A 17,153-nucleotide genomic window follows, 5' to 3' on the forward strand; every position below is an offset into this window, starting at 1 on the left:
CCATTATTGTTTTGGTAATACTCGAGCATGCCTACAGACTAAACATGTAATACAAATGCGTATGATGCAATTTTTAATAACTTGCACTTCGAGAACTGTTTTCAGACGTTTGTGTTTTCAGTCCCCCAAAACGTTGTTGTTGTATAAAAAGACATCCAAAACGCATAAAAAGTTGAAACGGCCTTCTGTAAACGGCCTCTTAGTTTGCCTTTTTTTATTTATTCAAGGTTAAAGCTCAATCTTATAGAGAACAGATAACCAGTAGAGAGCATAGAGTCACACAAGGGGGAGAAATGTTGTCGTAAACTTTTACTGAAACACATGTCTGAATCATTTCTGAGTGGTTCCTTTATTTTTTCCCCTTGCTTAATATATACAGTATATTCATTGTGATTTTTTTACATATAATAAAAAAATAAGGCCCCTGGTACCTTGAAAGAGCATTTTTGTTTTGCATTGAAATTAAGAAAACGTTGGCTTTGCTTTTAAATAAGAACTTTTATTAAAATTTAAACAGCAGTTACATTCAAAGAAATAAATGGGTCTCTTGTGACCTTCCTTTTTTCATAGCAAATATCAATACAGTTGATGATAAAAAAATTGTTAATTAATTGTGGTTAATTAATCAGTATATCATGTAAATAGTATTAATTAAATGTTTTAATTGATTTATTGCAGAAGATAATAAAAATATTTTTGTAATTTGTTTTACATAGGTAAATGATTTAATAATAATATTGTAATAATTATAATAATTTCAATAAAAAACTATTTAACCAATTTTTAAACAGTTAACAAAGTATGATCAATTACCAAATAACTGAGAATAAAGAACGTATCATTTATATTATATGTTGTGTTGTGTAATTACGGGGTTTCTCTTACAGCTCCTAGTTTATCTTCATTACATGTTAACCAAACTCTCAATAGCTTGCTTTTTTTCAATTTTTCTCCATTCATCCGGAATCTTTCCACTACCCTGGAATGTTTTCCCATAATGGTCTTCTAGGTCTTCCTGGAATCTGCACACAAACCACTTCCAATAGGGCAGCTCAGAGAGATCAGGAGTGATGCTCCACTTTGCATGAACTCCTCCGGCTTTTCTATATTCTCTCCAGAGAAATTTTTCATCATGTGAATAAAAAGATCGATCACTTGCTACTGCTGATGTGCAGATGCTAATAGAAAGGTTTGTTGTGTCTCTATAGGACATCCCTGCTAATCCAACAATACGATGGAAAGGAACACTGTGATCTTCATCATGATTGTTTATTGTGTTGGTGCAGATGATATGACAGAATGGACACCGAACCCAACAGCACTGACAGAAGTGATCAATCAGAATCTCATCTGGTCTGTTGCTGAGATCCAGTCTTTTATTAAATGTATCTTTGTCTTTAGGGACGGCAGACATAATGAATGGAAGTTCTGTTCTTATCACATCTTCTAATAGGTTGAAATCATCAACATCGTCACATCTTACTCCACTCAGGTCTTTCACTGTGAACGTCAGAACACCTGAGAGCTTTTGTGTGAAAAACTTTAACCACAAATCAACATCTCCGCTGTTCTTTTGAACATGTTCAGTAGATTCATGTGCAGCTGTCATGATCATCGTCTGCAGGTGGTCAATGTTCTCTTTCATTTTGGGTTGAAGTCTACCGAAATTAACAGTGATGTACTCATTCACTTCCTCTCTGATGAAACTCTTGAAGTGATCCTCGGGATGTTCAATATAGTTAATGTATTTGTCAAACTTCTCCTCTTCTGCCAACTTCTTTAAGATGTGCTTCTCCAGATTTGATCTGTTTCCATTCAGTGAAAGGCTGTTCATTTGTATTTCATTTGCTACAGTTCTGGCAGTTTTTTCGAAGACATTCTTTTCAACTGGTTCTTTTAGTTTCTGACAGATGATCTGACCAAAAATTGCAGAAGATGTTGCTCCTTGACAGTATTTCTGGAAAATACTATAGAATTCTGTCCTCTTCTTCTCAATATAGAGAACAGGATCGTTGGCATCCCTGAACATTCTGTGTTGGTCAATGAAAGTGTTTTTTGCTCTATTGAATATGGAAAATACCAAATCCACAAAGAATTCATTCTTGAATTTATATTTCACTTGTCCTTCATAATCTACTATTCTTGCCTTGATGTAATCTATGAGTATTTGAATGTAGCTGGTGTTGTAGCCCATCTTTGACATGTTAAATGAAATGATCATCTTGTCTGTTTCCTGCCAAACGTCTGAGATCAAGGATCTTATTTGTGCTTTATCTTCATTAGACAGAATTAAACCAAGTGCCTCTTTACCTGCTCTCACAGGATGTTTGACAGCTTCAAAAAAACGAACAGACTTTTTTAACTGAACATAACTTGGATATTGTTGCGTAGTGAAAATATTCCTGATCTCTTTCCTATGTTCCACAGAGACACTTTCATAGTTGTCACTGAGATGATTTTTCACATCTCTTAATATGTTAATGTCTTGAATTGAAGGAGTATCTTTGATGGTCTTCTTCACACAGGCTTCCCAAAACAAATCAAACTCTTTTTTCAGTATTTCATCGTCATTTTGGTCTTTGTGTTTTAAGGCAAGTTCTTTGCTCTTTTCTAAGAGGGTATTTTCATGACGTGTCTTCTGAGCATCAATCTCTTTCTTCAGGCCTCGCTGCTGAAGAATCTCGTTTAATTTCTTATTTGCTTTGTTTAAAATGTTATCCTGAAGCTCTTTGATTTTTATTTCAAATGACACTTTCCACTGAATCAGGATATCTTTTTCTGTGTCTTTCTCAAAGAATTCTGATATAGATTTTTTCACTTCTTCACTTTTCTCCTTCAGATCTCTTTGCAGATCATTTTTCTCAATCTCATGAATTCCTTCATTTTCTATTTTGATTTGTAGTTTGTTCTCTATTTCCAGCACGGCACTGCGTAGAGTCCAGGTCCACTTGCTATATTCTGTCTCTAGTTTCTTGTATGATGCAATCTCCAGAGAGTTTCTGAAGCTGAACACAAAACTTTCACTTAGTAAAGCCTCCCAGAGATCATGAATTCGCTCACGTAGGTGCGTGAGTTTCAAACCGTCTGATTTTGTGGCATGTGAGATAATAGTTTCCTTTAGTTCTTGAATATTCTCACAGTAGTTTGGATTTGGCGGTGCCATGGGTGGGCTGCCCTCCCACAGCTGCGCAAAATACTTCACATCATTCTGTACATCAAAATTAATGACATCGCTAAAACAGTCTGCATCACAGTCTTCATCTTTTGCAGCAAGTTTTGTCATCTCATCCAACGTGTCCTGTAGTCGTCTCTTTCCCTCCATGTTTTTGTCTCCAGCTGTGATGTCTGAAACGTTTTGATGCACAAACATGCAGCTGGGTTTCAGTCTGATCTTCTTCATCCTCATAAGGGCCTGAACAACAATCTGAAGAATATCCTGCATCTCAGAGGGGTTTTCTCCAAAGATGTTGATCAAGGTCAGATTACCAAGACCCACAACAAATGTGGCCAGTTCATTATCATGATGCCTTGTGCTCCTTCCAGCCAGTTCTGGAGCACGAAGACCCTCGGTATCAACCACCAGAAAATAGTCAAACTTCAGCTGTTCTTTCATCTCCTCTGACACTCTGAGCAGCTGCATGAAAGCTCCTCTGGTGCAGCGACCAGCACTGACTGCAAACTGAAGTCCAAACATGGTATTCAGCATGGTGGATTTCCCAGAGCTCTGAATTCCTAAAATTGACATCACAAACACTCTCTGGTCTCCCAGTTTCTGGATGAGTTTATCTAGAACAGCAGTTACCCAGATCATAGGAACATGAGCAGCATCTCCATCCATCAGCTCCAGCGGAAATCCTGATATCATCATCTCAGCTGCAATACTCGGGAGAGAAGAGTAGGAGCACTCCAGGTCTGTCTTGTTCTTCTTTAGGGATGAACATGATTCATAGATCTGACCGATCTCTCTCAGGATGTGCTCCAAGCCGAAGGTTGCAGCTTGAAGATCTTCAGATATTTTCTCCAGTTCTTTTTGCTCTTTCTTGAGTTTTTCAGGATTATCTTTCAACTTTAAGACTTCTGACCACTTTTCATTATACTTGTGATGCACAGCAGAAATATCAGCTGATGTATATTCATCCAGAAGATTTCTGAGCCACTTAAGAAAGAACTTTGTGTATGCAGCATCTGAGTTCATCTGTTTTATAAAGAACTTGATGAACGGACTCATTTTAGATTCATGTTGCTGTTCACGAATTTTCTTCATTTCTTTTTGTCTGTTGCTTATTTCTAATTCTAGATCATCCCCCCCATGAGGCCGATGAAGTTCTTTGTTCTTTTCAGACCACTGATGCCATAGTTTTCCCTGACAGGGCAGAAATGACCCTTTGATATCTGTCAGATGTTTATTCTTCAGTAAACTCAACATCTGTTCTGCTGCTTCTCTTCCCTTCCGGCAGTCTTCATCATCTTCCTCATCTACTCTGATATCTGAGAATTGGTGCACATCTTCGAGTCTGAACACAGAAGCTGATGCTGAAGACGAGAGACAGTCATTTATAGCTCTTCTGAGTTCTTTACATACTTCTGACTGACTTTTGTCTTTCAGACCAATTTTGTATATTCCCTTATTCTTAATAACAGCAGATTCAACCTCAGTGAGAAGAAATATGAGTGGTTTTTTGTCTCTGTTTAGGTTTTGAATCTTTGTTGCACTTTTGTCATTCTTGTCGAGTTGTGGTAGAATGACAACATTGACTGAAGACATTTCACTCAGAATCTGCAGTTGTTTCTCATTGGCTCCTGCATCACCGTGTAGGTTACAGAATGCCACACATTCATTAAATTTATCTGTGTTTTTCCCAGAGGGACAGAACCAGGCAATCTCCACCACTCCGTCCATCAGAAGTCTGTTTCTGCTGCTGCCCGGACAGTTCCTGTGGAAGAATGTGTTGTGTTTCTCATTGATCAGACTGTTCATCAGCTGAGACTTGGACAAAGACAAAGAGCCAAACCGTAAAAACGAAACCATTGGAGTTTCTGCTTTGTACACCGGCTGGACTTTACTGACGATTTTGTCTGAAATTCTCATCTTCCAGCTCTTGCTGATTTGTCTGAACGACCAGAGAGGAAACTGAATCTTTTGTGTGAATGGATCAGGTACAAGCAGAGGAAGAGCAAACTGACACTGGGAAAGTTTAGTAACCATAAGCTGCCTCAGGAGAATATCGGCACAATGAAACACGGCCATCTGAACATCCATCAGGTGAACATGATCTGCTTTGCTGGTTTTTTTATTGAACACAGCAAAATCAAAAACATCCCCTGCATCTTCAGACGAGTCATTCCCGCTTTGAAGCGTGTTGTCCTGCTCATTGGTCTCTTTAAATGTTTCAATATTTCTTGCTCTGTAGTCCATCATCAGTAGTTTCTGTAGGAATGTCTGAACCAGCTCCTCATCCGCACAAGATTCATGAGACCGTAATGAATGTGCGGTTATCTGAAGAACATCTGCAGCACTCTTTTTATTCTGCTGTGTGCCTTCAAGATGAAGCCTCTGAAATAGATATCTTATTTTTTCCAAATCTCCCTGTTGTAAATATTGAACTGATCCAGAATTCATGTGTTCCCCCTGGTGAATAGACAAAGCAAACGTGTGATCATGCCTGTTTTACAGAAATAGCATAAGTAATATCATGTTTAATTCAGTATTTTTTTATTAAAGTCAACACTAAGAACAATAATTTTAACTAGACTGTAAAGTTATAGTACAAACTTTCTGTTGGCTTGCTAAACCTGTCCTCCTGAAGAGGTTGAAATATTTTGAAAGGTCTTATTGTTAAACTTTAAATACTTAAGGACGTATTGCAAAACGGTTGCTAGGCTAACCTGTTTAGTTGCTATGGGCGTGGCTTAGCATCTGTCATTTGATCATACTCTAAGCTATGAGTAAAACGAACCAACCCCCATGTCTCTATGATGTTCTCATACAGAGATATTGGGAATGCTAAATGTTTGCTGGGGTAACCTGTTTGGTTGCTATGGGCGTGGCTTAGCAGAAGCCAATTGATGATGCATCAACCCCCAAGTGAAACGAACCAACCCCCATGTCTCTATGATGTTCTGATGTAAAGTTATAGGTCTTGTTATATGGTTGCTAAATTAACATGTTTTGTTGCTATGGGCGTGGCTTTGTAGCTTAATGAAGTTTCAGGGATACTGATTTGTTTGCAGTTTGGTGCATGTAGCTTGAAAGATTTAGGAGGAGTAGCAGTCAGAAATTTTGGAGAACGACAAGGATAATAATAATAATAATAATAATAAGCTAAGAACAAAGAATAGTTTGTTGGCTTTGTCAAGCCAACATAATAAAATCTGCATTCTTACCATCTCTGCTGGTTGTGTCTGTGATGGTGCTGTTCCAAACATTTCTGATCCTGCTCTTCCCACAAATCTTGCTAATCCAGATCCAAGTGCTCCCACGGCTCTTTCAACAAGTCCTATCACTTCTGACGTTGCTGACTCTGTTGCATCTGACATTATTGGTTCTATTGAATCTGACGTTGCTGGTTCTGTTGCATCTGACATTATTGGTTCTATTGAATCTGACGTTGCTGGTTCTGTTGCATCTGACATTATTGGTTCTATTGAATCTGACGTTGCTGGTTCTGTTGCATCTGACATTATTGGTTCTATTGAATCTGACGTTGCTGGTTCTGTTGCATCTGACATTATTGGTTCTATTGAATCTGACGTTGCTGGTTCTGTTGCATCTGACATTATTGGTTCTATTGAATCTGACGTTGCTGGTTCTGTTGCATCTGATGTTGCTGATTCTTTGGCATCTGATGTCGCTGATTCATTCGGACTTGACAGTGCTGATCCTATGGTTAATGCTTTTCTAGTTACCCACAGTATTACCCCATTGACTAGATTTAATGTCCATTGTCTATGATCTCTAGCCCATTTTTCTGCTACTACTACCATTGCTGCTCCTGTAATTGCTACTGCTATTGTTGATGTTCTCAGTAGTGCTAGTGCCATTCCTGCTACACCTACTGCCAATGTGAATATTACTAAAGCTGCATCCACTTCTGTTCTTGCTAGCTTTTCCCATATTAATCCTATGAGTATAACTGCTCCTACTACTGCTACAGTTACTGCTGTTGCTCCTTCTACAACTACCACTATAGCAACTGCGACGAAACATGCTTTAATGAGTGTTTCTTTCCAGGCTGTTCCCAGCAAAAGTAACTGTGAAGTTTCTCCGTCTGCTGCTGGTCCTGCCACTATGATAACAGAAGGAATAGGAACTTTATGATCTACATCAAAAATAAAACCCACTGTAAAATTCTATTACTGTAGTTCTATAAGAATACCATTACTGTAGAATATAAATGTATGTGATAAGAAATATACTTAAAGAAAAACATTAACAATTTTCTTGTGAATTTATCGCATATTTACTGTAGTGTCAAGGTGGCATGTAAAAAATGACATTTCTTACTCATGTTAGTTGATATAGTATGCTGGATACAATGGCTCAGATTTGACGATAATCATGTCAGTAATCGTATGTCCATAGCTGCCTTTAATCTTCTGCTTAGATAACCTAGAATTGTCAAAATATGTTGCCGTGAGGATGTGAATAAGTCCAAATGGTAATGGTAATGATAATGAGAAATGGAAAATAAATGTTTTTAAGCATGAGGGAACACAGGGGTTTCAACTGGTGTAACAGTGAAGTAATAATGGGTTAAAAAAAGGCAAATTTAATTCATATATATAACACATTTATATTAAATGTTTGATAATACAAAGTTTTTCAACAGTTATAATAATTTCACAAATTACCATTCATGTGCTGGCTCTATTTCTGCTCAATTAAATTCAATCAATTGTAAATATCTTAAAATAGGAATATTTTAGTTATTCATAACTTCTGAGTGTTTATCAGAAATGGTAAATCAACTTGATCAAGTCAAGTTGTGGCAAGTTCAGATGATGTGATCCATTTTTTTTTACATTTGGAAACTTCACTAGCACACCAAGAATTTAGGCTTTGACACTCAAGACACTTTACTCACTTTTCAAAGTCATAAATATAATTACTATTTATTCTATATATTCTTAAAACAAAATACCTTTTAGATGAAAAAGAAATCCAGAAGCCTTGTTCTCTGCCTGTTTTCCACTCAGTAGAAGTCAAAGAAAGGTAAATGGAGTCACTCTTCTGTGTTCTGTGGTCTATGGTGCATTCTGGTGATTCTTATATACTTCTGTCAGCCAATCAGAAAGAATCTACCTTTAAAATAATAAAAAAAGTTTGTAGAAAATCACATGACAGTTTATAAACTGCCGTTGATGCTTTATATGATTGGAGAGGTTGTTTATACATATCTCAGGACATTTTTTGTAGAAAATGGAATTTGTGGTATTTATAGATATCTCTCTTTCCATGAAATGGTATTGACCGCAGTGAAGGGAGAGTGAGAGGAATTTTCATCATTCAAGCGACATAGTTGAGATTTAAAATTCACTGTTTTTGAAGAAATTAGGGGGGAACACATATTAAATTAGAAACATCAAAAATATATTGTTTAATGATTACATGCTGTGTTAACAAGTTGACAAGCACTTTTAAAAACGTTTTGTTGGTTAAATATTTGCAAAACCCAGTGAAAAACATAAGGGTTTGATTAATCATAAGGATTTATGTTAAAAAATAAATAAAAATAACGAATTATAGATACAAGGTCTCAGAAGGACAGCAGCAATATGTTTTTTATGTTAAAACATGTTGTGCTAAAAACACAAAACAACATTGCATTTTTTTTATATTTGTGGCAATTGCCTCAAAGTATTCTGTTATACCAAGCCTATAAGCAAATAATGATTACATTTTATGCTAGTAATTATAAAAAATGCTGACAGGACAGACATTTTTACTCGATCTAGAAGTAACTGACTTTTGATCTGTCAACATTTTGTTTAACTGAAACCTAAAACTACCACTGTTCATGGAAACAATCGCAATCACATTTTTTCCCTTTTATATACCTTTTTTTCCTTATTGTCCTGTATGAATTAAATATGTTTATTACATTAAAATAACTCACCTTTTTTAATAACTCACTCCAGGTTCTTCTAAAAGTAATAATCAAGGTTTTGTTCAACAATGGTATAGGCTTAAGAAAAGGACGAAAAAAGGTTTGTGTTTCCATCCTGACTGATTTTCTGAACATGTCTGTGTGTCTACGATCTAATGTGAAGTCTTTGAAATCTTTAAAGTTTGTGTTATTGACTCTTTTTTATCTTTTTGGTATAAAAAAATCAAACATGTCGCACATCTAGTTAAGGGATAAACTTTTCGAACCAGGAATAAGAAAAAAACTAGTAAATATCTTCAACTTCAATTTGTTTAGTTCTACACTGTTTTATATAATAAATGTTTAGCTTCAGATGATATCTCAAGATCTACAAGATAGATAGTGCTATCCCCTAGTTTAGTTCTAACCCTAGGTTAAAATACAGTTGTTGTTTTTCAAAAGTCAAGATCGTTTACCGTATTCTTAATTTTTTTTAGAATAGTCAAATAACTTCTTTGCATCCTGTTGAGTACAGACTGTGTCACAACGGTGGGGTTTTAAATGTAGCTACTGTTAAATTAGTTGTTGCTAAGGATGTGTTTATGGAAATAGGAGTTTTTGGGGGACTCAAAAAATCTACTTTTCACAGTTTAACTCGTGAGCCTGCAACAGACTAGAATCTGTTTCTTTTTTGTTTCAAACCTCTTCATATCCATCATTTTGCGTTGTACATCTGACAGCAAATATACCCAAGAAGTCTAAACACTAAGTTTGCTTCAGATCTAAGCTTTACACAAACAGTATGAGCTGAATCAACGGGGCATGTTCTATTTTATTTTCAGCCTTTTGCTTTTTTGCTTTTTATGTTTTTTCCAGAAAGATCTGACAGATTGTGTGCTGGATTGTGCATTGCAGGTAAGTGATAAAATGTAATTACATTTAAGAATATCTTAAACATGTACAAATCTAGATTTTAACAAAAAAAACTAAAAATGGCTATAGCGTGCAGGAAAGTGGGCAATTTATGCAGACAATGTGTCTTGTGAAACGCTGTAAATGGGGTTTTAAATGTTTAAATAATATGTAGAGCTCCCAAGATAGATGTGCTCTGGTTTCAGCTTTAAGAAAGTTGTTCATTTAAAAGATTATATGTTACCTCTTGTTTTGGCCTAGTTTTATCTTATTTAGACAAATGTTTTGGTCTTTTCATCTTCTTTTCTTGTTTGCTCTAGAAGTACTGGCAAACATGCATATCAGTAGCATTTTAATTCACCTTATGTCTTTCTGTGGTGTAGTTCATGTGCATTACCCAATCCAAATCTTATGTGTTACTTAAGGTAAGGATGGGTTTAGTCATATAGATACACTATTAACATTGTAACAACATCTCTATAAACCAGTGCTTCAGTAAATAAATCAGTTGTTAAATAGTTAAGGATGAATATACTTTTTTAGATATCATGTTGTCCCATTAAGTAGACATGCTTAAAAGAGTATGTGATATAATCGTAATACTATACCCTCAAATACACAACGTGGATCTTTCACTATATATCCACAGTTTTGCTCAAAACTTTTGACATACTAACGTACCGGTTTTACAAGTTTGTATCCTCAAATGTCAAGAAGTTGTTCTCCTTTTGTAAACCCTTTTGAATAGATGCGATATTTGCATTTAGTCAGTACAAAGTTGTCAGGATATACACTTGCATTTTTTAGAAGTTGTTTTTTGTCCCTGTTTTTTAATATTTACAAATGACATGTGCTTTTTGATGTTATGTGTAAGTAACATTTGTTATATTCATTGCAAGTTTTACTAAACCTCACGAATGAAACCGATGGTCACCATTTCAACTGCTAGCCATTAAATGTAGGTTAACTTTTTCATTTTCCTGAAATAATCTACAGAAAGTAGAAAGCCATTGCAAGTTTAAGAACTTTTTTTTTAAAGGAATTTATTTTGTTATGTAAAGTTTCTCATTTGAACATTTCCTAATGTTTTCATGCTTTATTTTTTACTTATCCACTTCTTAGTTGTAATTAGTTGCATGGTTACTTCTTTGCAGATTTTAGTTATAATTGTTCAGATGTTTTTTTTATTTTTAATAGTTCTTTGAATTTGTGAAAAAATCAAATACTTAAGTTTGACCTTTTCATTATTTTAAGTTCTTGTTCAATTGTCTTATTTTCCTCGCTGATTTATCCAAAATGTCTAGCTTCAATGCTTGTAAAATCAGTTGTTCTAAGCTTGGGTTAAAATTTAATGTGTCATCCATAAAACCGGTTTGATTGGGATTAATCAGGTTAGTTTTTCTTACGAAGGAGGAAAAGGAAGTTGTTTGAAGTGTCAATCTTAAAACCGCTTTGATTGGGATTAATCAGGTAAATTTTTCTTACAAAGGAGGAAAAGGAAGTTGTTTAAAGTGTCAATCAGAAAACCGGTTTGATTGGGATTAATCAGGTTAGTTTTTCTTACGAAGGAGGAAAAGGAAGTTGTTTAAAGTTTCAATCAGTTTGCTTGGAAAACACCTACCTAAAAACTGCTAAATGGAATTTGGTTACAAGAATTACATCGGCACAACCTGTGTTCGTGTTTTTATATTTTCCATGAATGTCTGATTATTTATTTATTGTTCTATATTAGTAGTCTGTATAAGCAGTTTTTTTGGCAATTATAACAGCAAATAAAGGAAATATATTTATTTTGGCCTGATGCCAGAAACTGTTCAAATGAAACACTCTCTTTCAATGCAGTTTACATTTTTCATGGCGGAGTTCAGATTTAAAATTGGTAAACTATAAATGAATTCCTGAAACAGATCTAATTATACCTTAATATTTCTGTTTTATTAACCAAGCAAAAACAAATTTAGATTTGTACAGACCACATTGATCCCACCTATCCAAAATCATTAGATCTAAACACAATCTCATCCATTTTAAAAAATGTCTAATAATTTTTTTGTGTACCTTTGAACAATCACCTATATTGAATAGTGACTCTGATTGTGTAGGGTTAATGCGTTGCTGACAAGCACTGGTGAGATGAAAAGTTTTACAGATTTATGTTTGTTGTGGGATTGTTAGCTCTGGTTTTGTGTATGTTGTTTTCATCTGTTTATGAATTTGTTGAGGTCCCAATTCTTAACTTCAACGATTTCTCACATTTGGGCATTGCAAGGCATCGTTTATTTATATAGCGCATTTCATACACAACGGTTATTTAAAGTGTGTTACATAGAAATGATTCACAAAGAGAAAAGAAACTTAATGAATGAGTTCTTTAAAAAGTAAATGAGTTAAAATCATAAGTACTGAAGAATATATAATACAAAGGAAATAAAGTTTATTTTGAAATGCGTTAAAGATTCGCTTAGGAAAAGGTGTTATAATCCCACTATTGCAGCCCAGTTGATTTGCCCACATTTCCAACGCCTTATGCATGTCATAGCAGTCAAGAATATGAATAGAGCAAAGGATGTCTGAGGTCTGAGGTTTCACTGGGTCGTCGGGTAGGCATCCTCTGTGTTTGGGGGATAAATTATTCTCTAAATCTCTCCACCCATAGGTGTAGATGATCTCCCCCATCTTCTCCAGTTTTCTATCAACATCTCCTTTTTGCCCTGCCAAACTCTGGAAGAGATCCAAGTCAATGGTTGCCCATTGTTAGCTGCAGGATTTAGGCCAAAGTGCTTATACCACCTCGTAAAACAGGTATGTTAGTATGTCAAAAGTTAAGCTGAGCAAAACTGTTGATAAATAGTTAGAGATCCACGTTGAGTGCACGTTGTGTATTTGAGGGTATAAAACCCGAATTCCGGAAAAGTTGGGACGTTTCTTAAATTTGAATAAAATGAAAACTAAAAGACTTTCAACGCAATAGAAAATAGATAACATAACAAATTTTTAAACTGAGAAATGTTACAATTTTATGCACAAAATGAGCTCATTTCAAATTTGATTCCTGCTTCAGGTCTCAGCATAGTTGGGACGGGGGCATGTTTACCATGGTGTAGCATCTCCTTTTCTTTTTAGAGCAGTTTGAAGACGTCTGGGCATTGAGGCTATGAGTTGCTGGAGTTTTGATGTTGGAATTTGGTCCCATTCTTGCCTTATATAGGTTTCCAGCTGCTGAAGAGTTTGTGGTCATCTTTGACGTATTTTTCATTTAATGATGCACCAAATGTTCTCTATAGGTGAAAGATCGGGACTGCAGGCAGGCCAATTCAGTACCCGGACTCTTCTACGACGAAGCCTTGCTGTTGTCATAGCTGCACTTAGTGGTTTTGCATTTTCCTGCTGAAGTATACAAGGTCTTCCCTGAAATAGACGTCGTTTGGAGAGGAAGCATATGTTGCTCTAAAACATTTATATACACCATTCAGCATTCACAGAGCCTTCCAAAACATGCAAGCTGCCCATACCATATGTACTTGTGGACCCCCATACTATCAGAGATGCAGGCTTTTCATCTGAATCCTGATAACACGCTGGAAGTTCTCCCTCCACTTTAGCCCGGAGGACACGGTGTCCGTGATTTTCAACAAGAATGTCAAATTTCGACTCGTCTGACCAGAGAACACTATTCCACTTTGGCGCTTCTGGACCATGTTCACATATGGCTTCCTTTTTGCATGATAGAGCTTTAGTTGGCATCTGCTGATGGCGTGGCGGATTGTGTTTACCGACAGTGGTTTCTGGAAGTATTCCTGGGCCCATTTAGTAATGTCATTGACACAATCATGAGTGATGCAGTGTCGCCTTGTCCCTTACGCACACAGATTTATCCAGTTTCTCTAAATCTTTAGATGAAGTAATGCACTGTAGATGATGAGACTTGCAAAGCCTTTTCAATTTGACTTTAAGGGACATTGTTTTTAAAGTATTCCACAATCTTTTTACGCAGTCTGTCACAGATTGGAGAGCCTCATATCTATTTAATGGGACTACATGGTATCACAAAAAGTATATTCATCCTTCAAGTAATTAACCATTTATCAACTGATTTATTTACTGAAGCACTGGTTTATAGAGATGTTGTTGCAATGTTAATGGTGTGTCTATATGACTTAACCCATCCTTACCTTAAGTTACACGCAAGATTTGGACACACATGAATGGTGTTAGGATGCTTTACTGTTGGCATGACACAGGACTGATGGTAGCGCTCACCTTTTCTTTTCCGGACAAGCCTTTTTCCAGATGCCCCAAACAATCGGAAATATGACTTTGCCCCAGTCCTCAGCAGTCCATTCACTATACTTTCTGCAGAAGATCAATCTGTCCCTGATGTTTTTTTTGGAGAGAAGTGGCTTCTTTGCTGCCCTTCTTGACACCAGGGCCATCTTCCAAAAGTCTTCGCCTCACTGTGCGTGCAGATGCGCTCACACCTGCCTGCTGCCATTCCTGAGCAAGCTCTGCACTGGTGGCACTCCGATCCCGCAGCTGAATCCTCTTTAGGAGACGATCCTGGCGCTTGCTGGACTTTCTTGGATGCCCTGAAGCCTTCTTAACAAGAATTGAACCTCTTTCCTTGAAGTTCTTGATGAACCTATAAATTGTTGATTTAGGTGCAATCTTAGTAGCCACAATATCCTTGCCTGTGAAGCCATTTTTATGCAACGCAATGATGGCTGCACGTGTTTCTTTGCAGGTCACCATGGTTAACAATGGAAGAACAATGATTTCAAGCATCACCCTCCTTTTAACATGTCAAGTCTGCCATTCTAACCCAATCAGCCTGACATAATGATCTCCAGCCTTGTGCTTCTCAACATTCTTACCTGAGTTAACAAGATGATTACTGAAATATTCTCAGCAGGTCCTTTAATGACAGCAATGAAATGCAGTGGAAAGGTTTTTTTGGGATTTAGTTAATTTTCATGGCAAAGAAGGACTATGCAATTCATCTGATCACTCTTCATAACATTCTGGAGTATATGCAAATTGCTATTATAAAAACTTAAGCAGCAACTTTTCCAATTTCCAATATTTATGTAATTCTCAAAACTTTTGGCCACGACTGTACTTCTAGAGCAATCAAGAAAAGAAGACCAAAAGACCTAAACATTTGTCTAAATCAGATAAAACTAGGCCAAAACTATAGAGGTAACATCCAATCTTTCAAATTAATAACTTTCTAAAAGCTGAAACCAACGCACAGCTATCTTGGGAACACTATGGGCCCTATTTTAACGATCTGAAACGCAAGTGTCAAAGCGCGAAGCGCAAGTAACTTTGTGGGCGGGTCTCGGCGCTGTTGCTATTTTCCCGGCGGGATAAATGGCTCTTGCGCCCGGCGCAAATCTAGAATGGGTTGGTCTGAAGTAGCTTCATTATTCATAGGTGTGGTTTGGGCGTAACGTGAAATAAACCAATCATAGCGTCATCCAACATTCCCTTTAAAAGCAGGTGCGCAAGTTCCATTATGGATTGCTATTATTATGGCGTATTTACCAGGCGCAAAAATATGAGCACGCTCAACTTAACTGGTAAGTTGAAGACTAAGGTTTTTAATGTACTTACATTATGGTAAAGGTGATTTCACAGTCTTTTTTTTTCAGTCTTTCAGTTTTTTCAGTTTTTCAGTCGATTTTTTTTCCTGGTTCTTGACGGACAAACCAATTTGTCAGATGTCCTTATATACATATATGTCTTATTGCCACTATTGGGCAAACAGGTCTGATCCTTAATTACTACAATTAGCCTGAATAATTTGTAAACTAGATTTATGCCTGTTTTTTCACATCTTCGTGGCACACCACAATGAATTCCGTCATCTCATGTGTTAACATTTTTTTAGTTTAACAATTTATGATTTGCAAAAATAACTGTTGCATCTGTGTAGATTACATGAGCAAAGTGTATGCGCGTTGTGCACGCTATACATTATGGTCAAGCATGCGTCCTTAAAATAGCATAATGAACAACGCGCAACACGCCACTGACTTTAGACTAGTTTTTTTCTGGTCAGTGGCGCAATTGTTTAATGGAACAGCTAAATAGCACCAGGGATTGTTTGCGCCGGAACACGCCTGCTTTTTTGCGCTGAACCGCCCAGGGAGCGCAAGTTCATTCACTAGTTTAGCGACGTGCTTCTGTGGAGGGAAAAGCGCGCTTTGCGCGGGTGCAAAATAGGAATGACACATGCGTCGGTGTACAAAGTCAATTGCGCTGGGTGCAAGATAGGGCCCTATATGTTTCTTAACATTTAAAATCCCATTTACATCATTTCACAAGACATATTGTCTGCATAACTTGCCCATTTTCCTGCATGCTATAGCCATTTTTAGTTTGTTTGTCAAAATAGAGTTGTACATGTTTAAGATATTCTTAAATATAACTACATTTTATCACTTACCTGTAATGCACAATCCAGCACACAATCCGCAGATCTGTCTGGAAAAAACTTAAAAATAATTTTACACATACGGAGGTACTTAAAAAAGCTTGCAGAGTGGACTTCTCTTGCTATTATTTTAAATACGCTCAGTTTTTTTTTCTGTCAGAAACTTCTACATATTCAGCACCAGTTTTGAGTGAAAAGCCCCATCGATTCAGCTTATACTGTTCGTGTAAAGTTTAAATCTGACGCAAACCGTTGAAAAAACATCAAACCCTTAAATAACTGCACTTAAAAAAACGTAAAAAAGTTTTCCTGTGGTTCAGTGGTTAGAGCATGGCACTAGCAATGCCAAAGTCATGGGTTCGATCACAGGGGATTGCACATTTAGAAACAAATGTATAACCATTGTGTATAACAAAATGCAATGCAAGTTGTTTTGCCAAGCGTTTGCCACATGCATAAATGTAAATAAACGTAAACACTTACTGTTTAGACTTCATGGGTTTCTTTGCTATAAAAAGTACAACACGAAATAATGAATATGGAGCGGTTTGAAACTAAAACGAAACAGTTAATAGTCACAGTCTGTTGCAGGCTCATGAGTTAAAGCGGTCATATGGCGTGAATATGTGTTTTTCTCTGTCTCTGGCGTGTTATAAGTTGCCCATGCATGTATTAGACACTAAAATTGCAAAAATGTAAGTGTCGGAACAAAAGATGCA

At 36.5% G+C, this 17,153-nt stretch overlaps 1 protein-coding gene across 1 annotated transcript; it reads right to left on the minus strand.

The window, feature by feature from the left end:
- Positions 1-526: 526 nt before the first annotated feature.
- LOC130436469 (interferon-induced very large GTPase 1-like) lies at positions 527-6,537 on the minus strand. Its single transcript, XM_056767124.1, has 4 exons — positions 6,385-6,537; positions 4,109-5,629; positions 2,347-4,039; positions 527-2,310 (listed from the first exon to the last, which is right to left on the minus strand). Exons 1-4 carry the CDS (start codon positions 6,535-6,537, stop codon positions 905-907), a joined length of 4,773 nt encoding a protein of 1,590 aa, XP_056623102.1. The 3' UTR covers positions 527-904.
- Positions 6,538-17,153: the final 10,616 nt, after the last annotated feature.

Source organism: Triplophysa dalaica, chromosome 2, assembly GCF_015846415.1.
Source record: "Triplophysa dalaica isolate WHDGS20190420 chromosome 2, ASM1584641v1, whole genome shotgun sequence".
Classification (NCBI taxonomy): domain Eukaryota; kingdom Metazoa; phylum Chordata; class Actinopteri; order Cypriniformes; family Nemacheilidae; genus Triplophysa; species Triplophysa dalaica.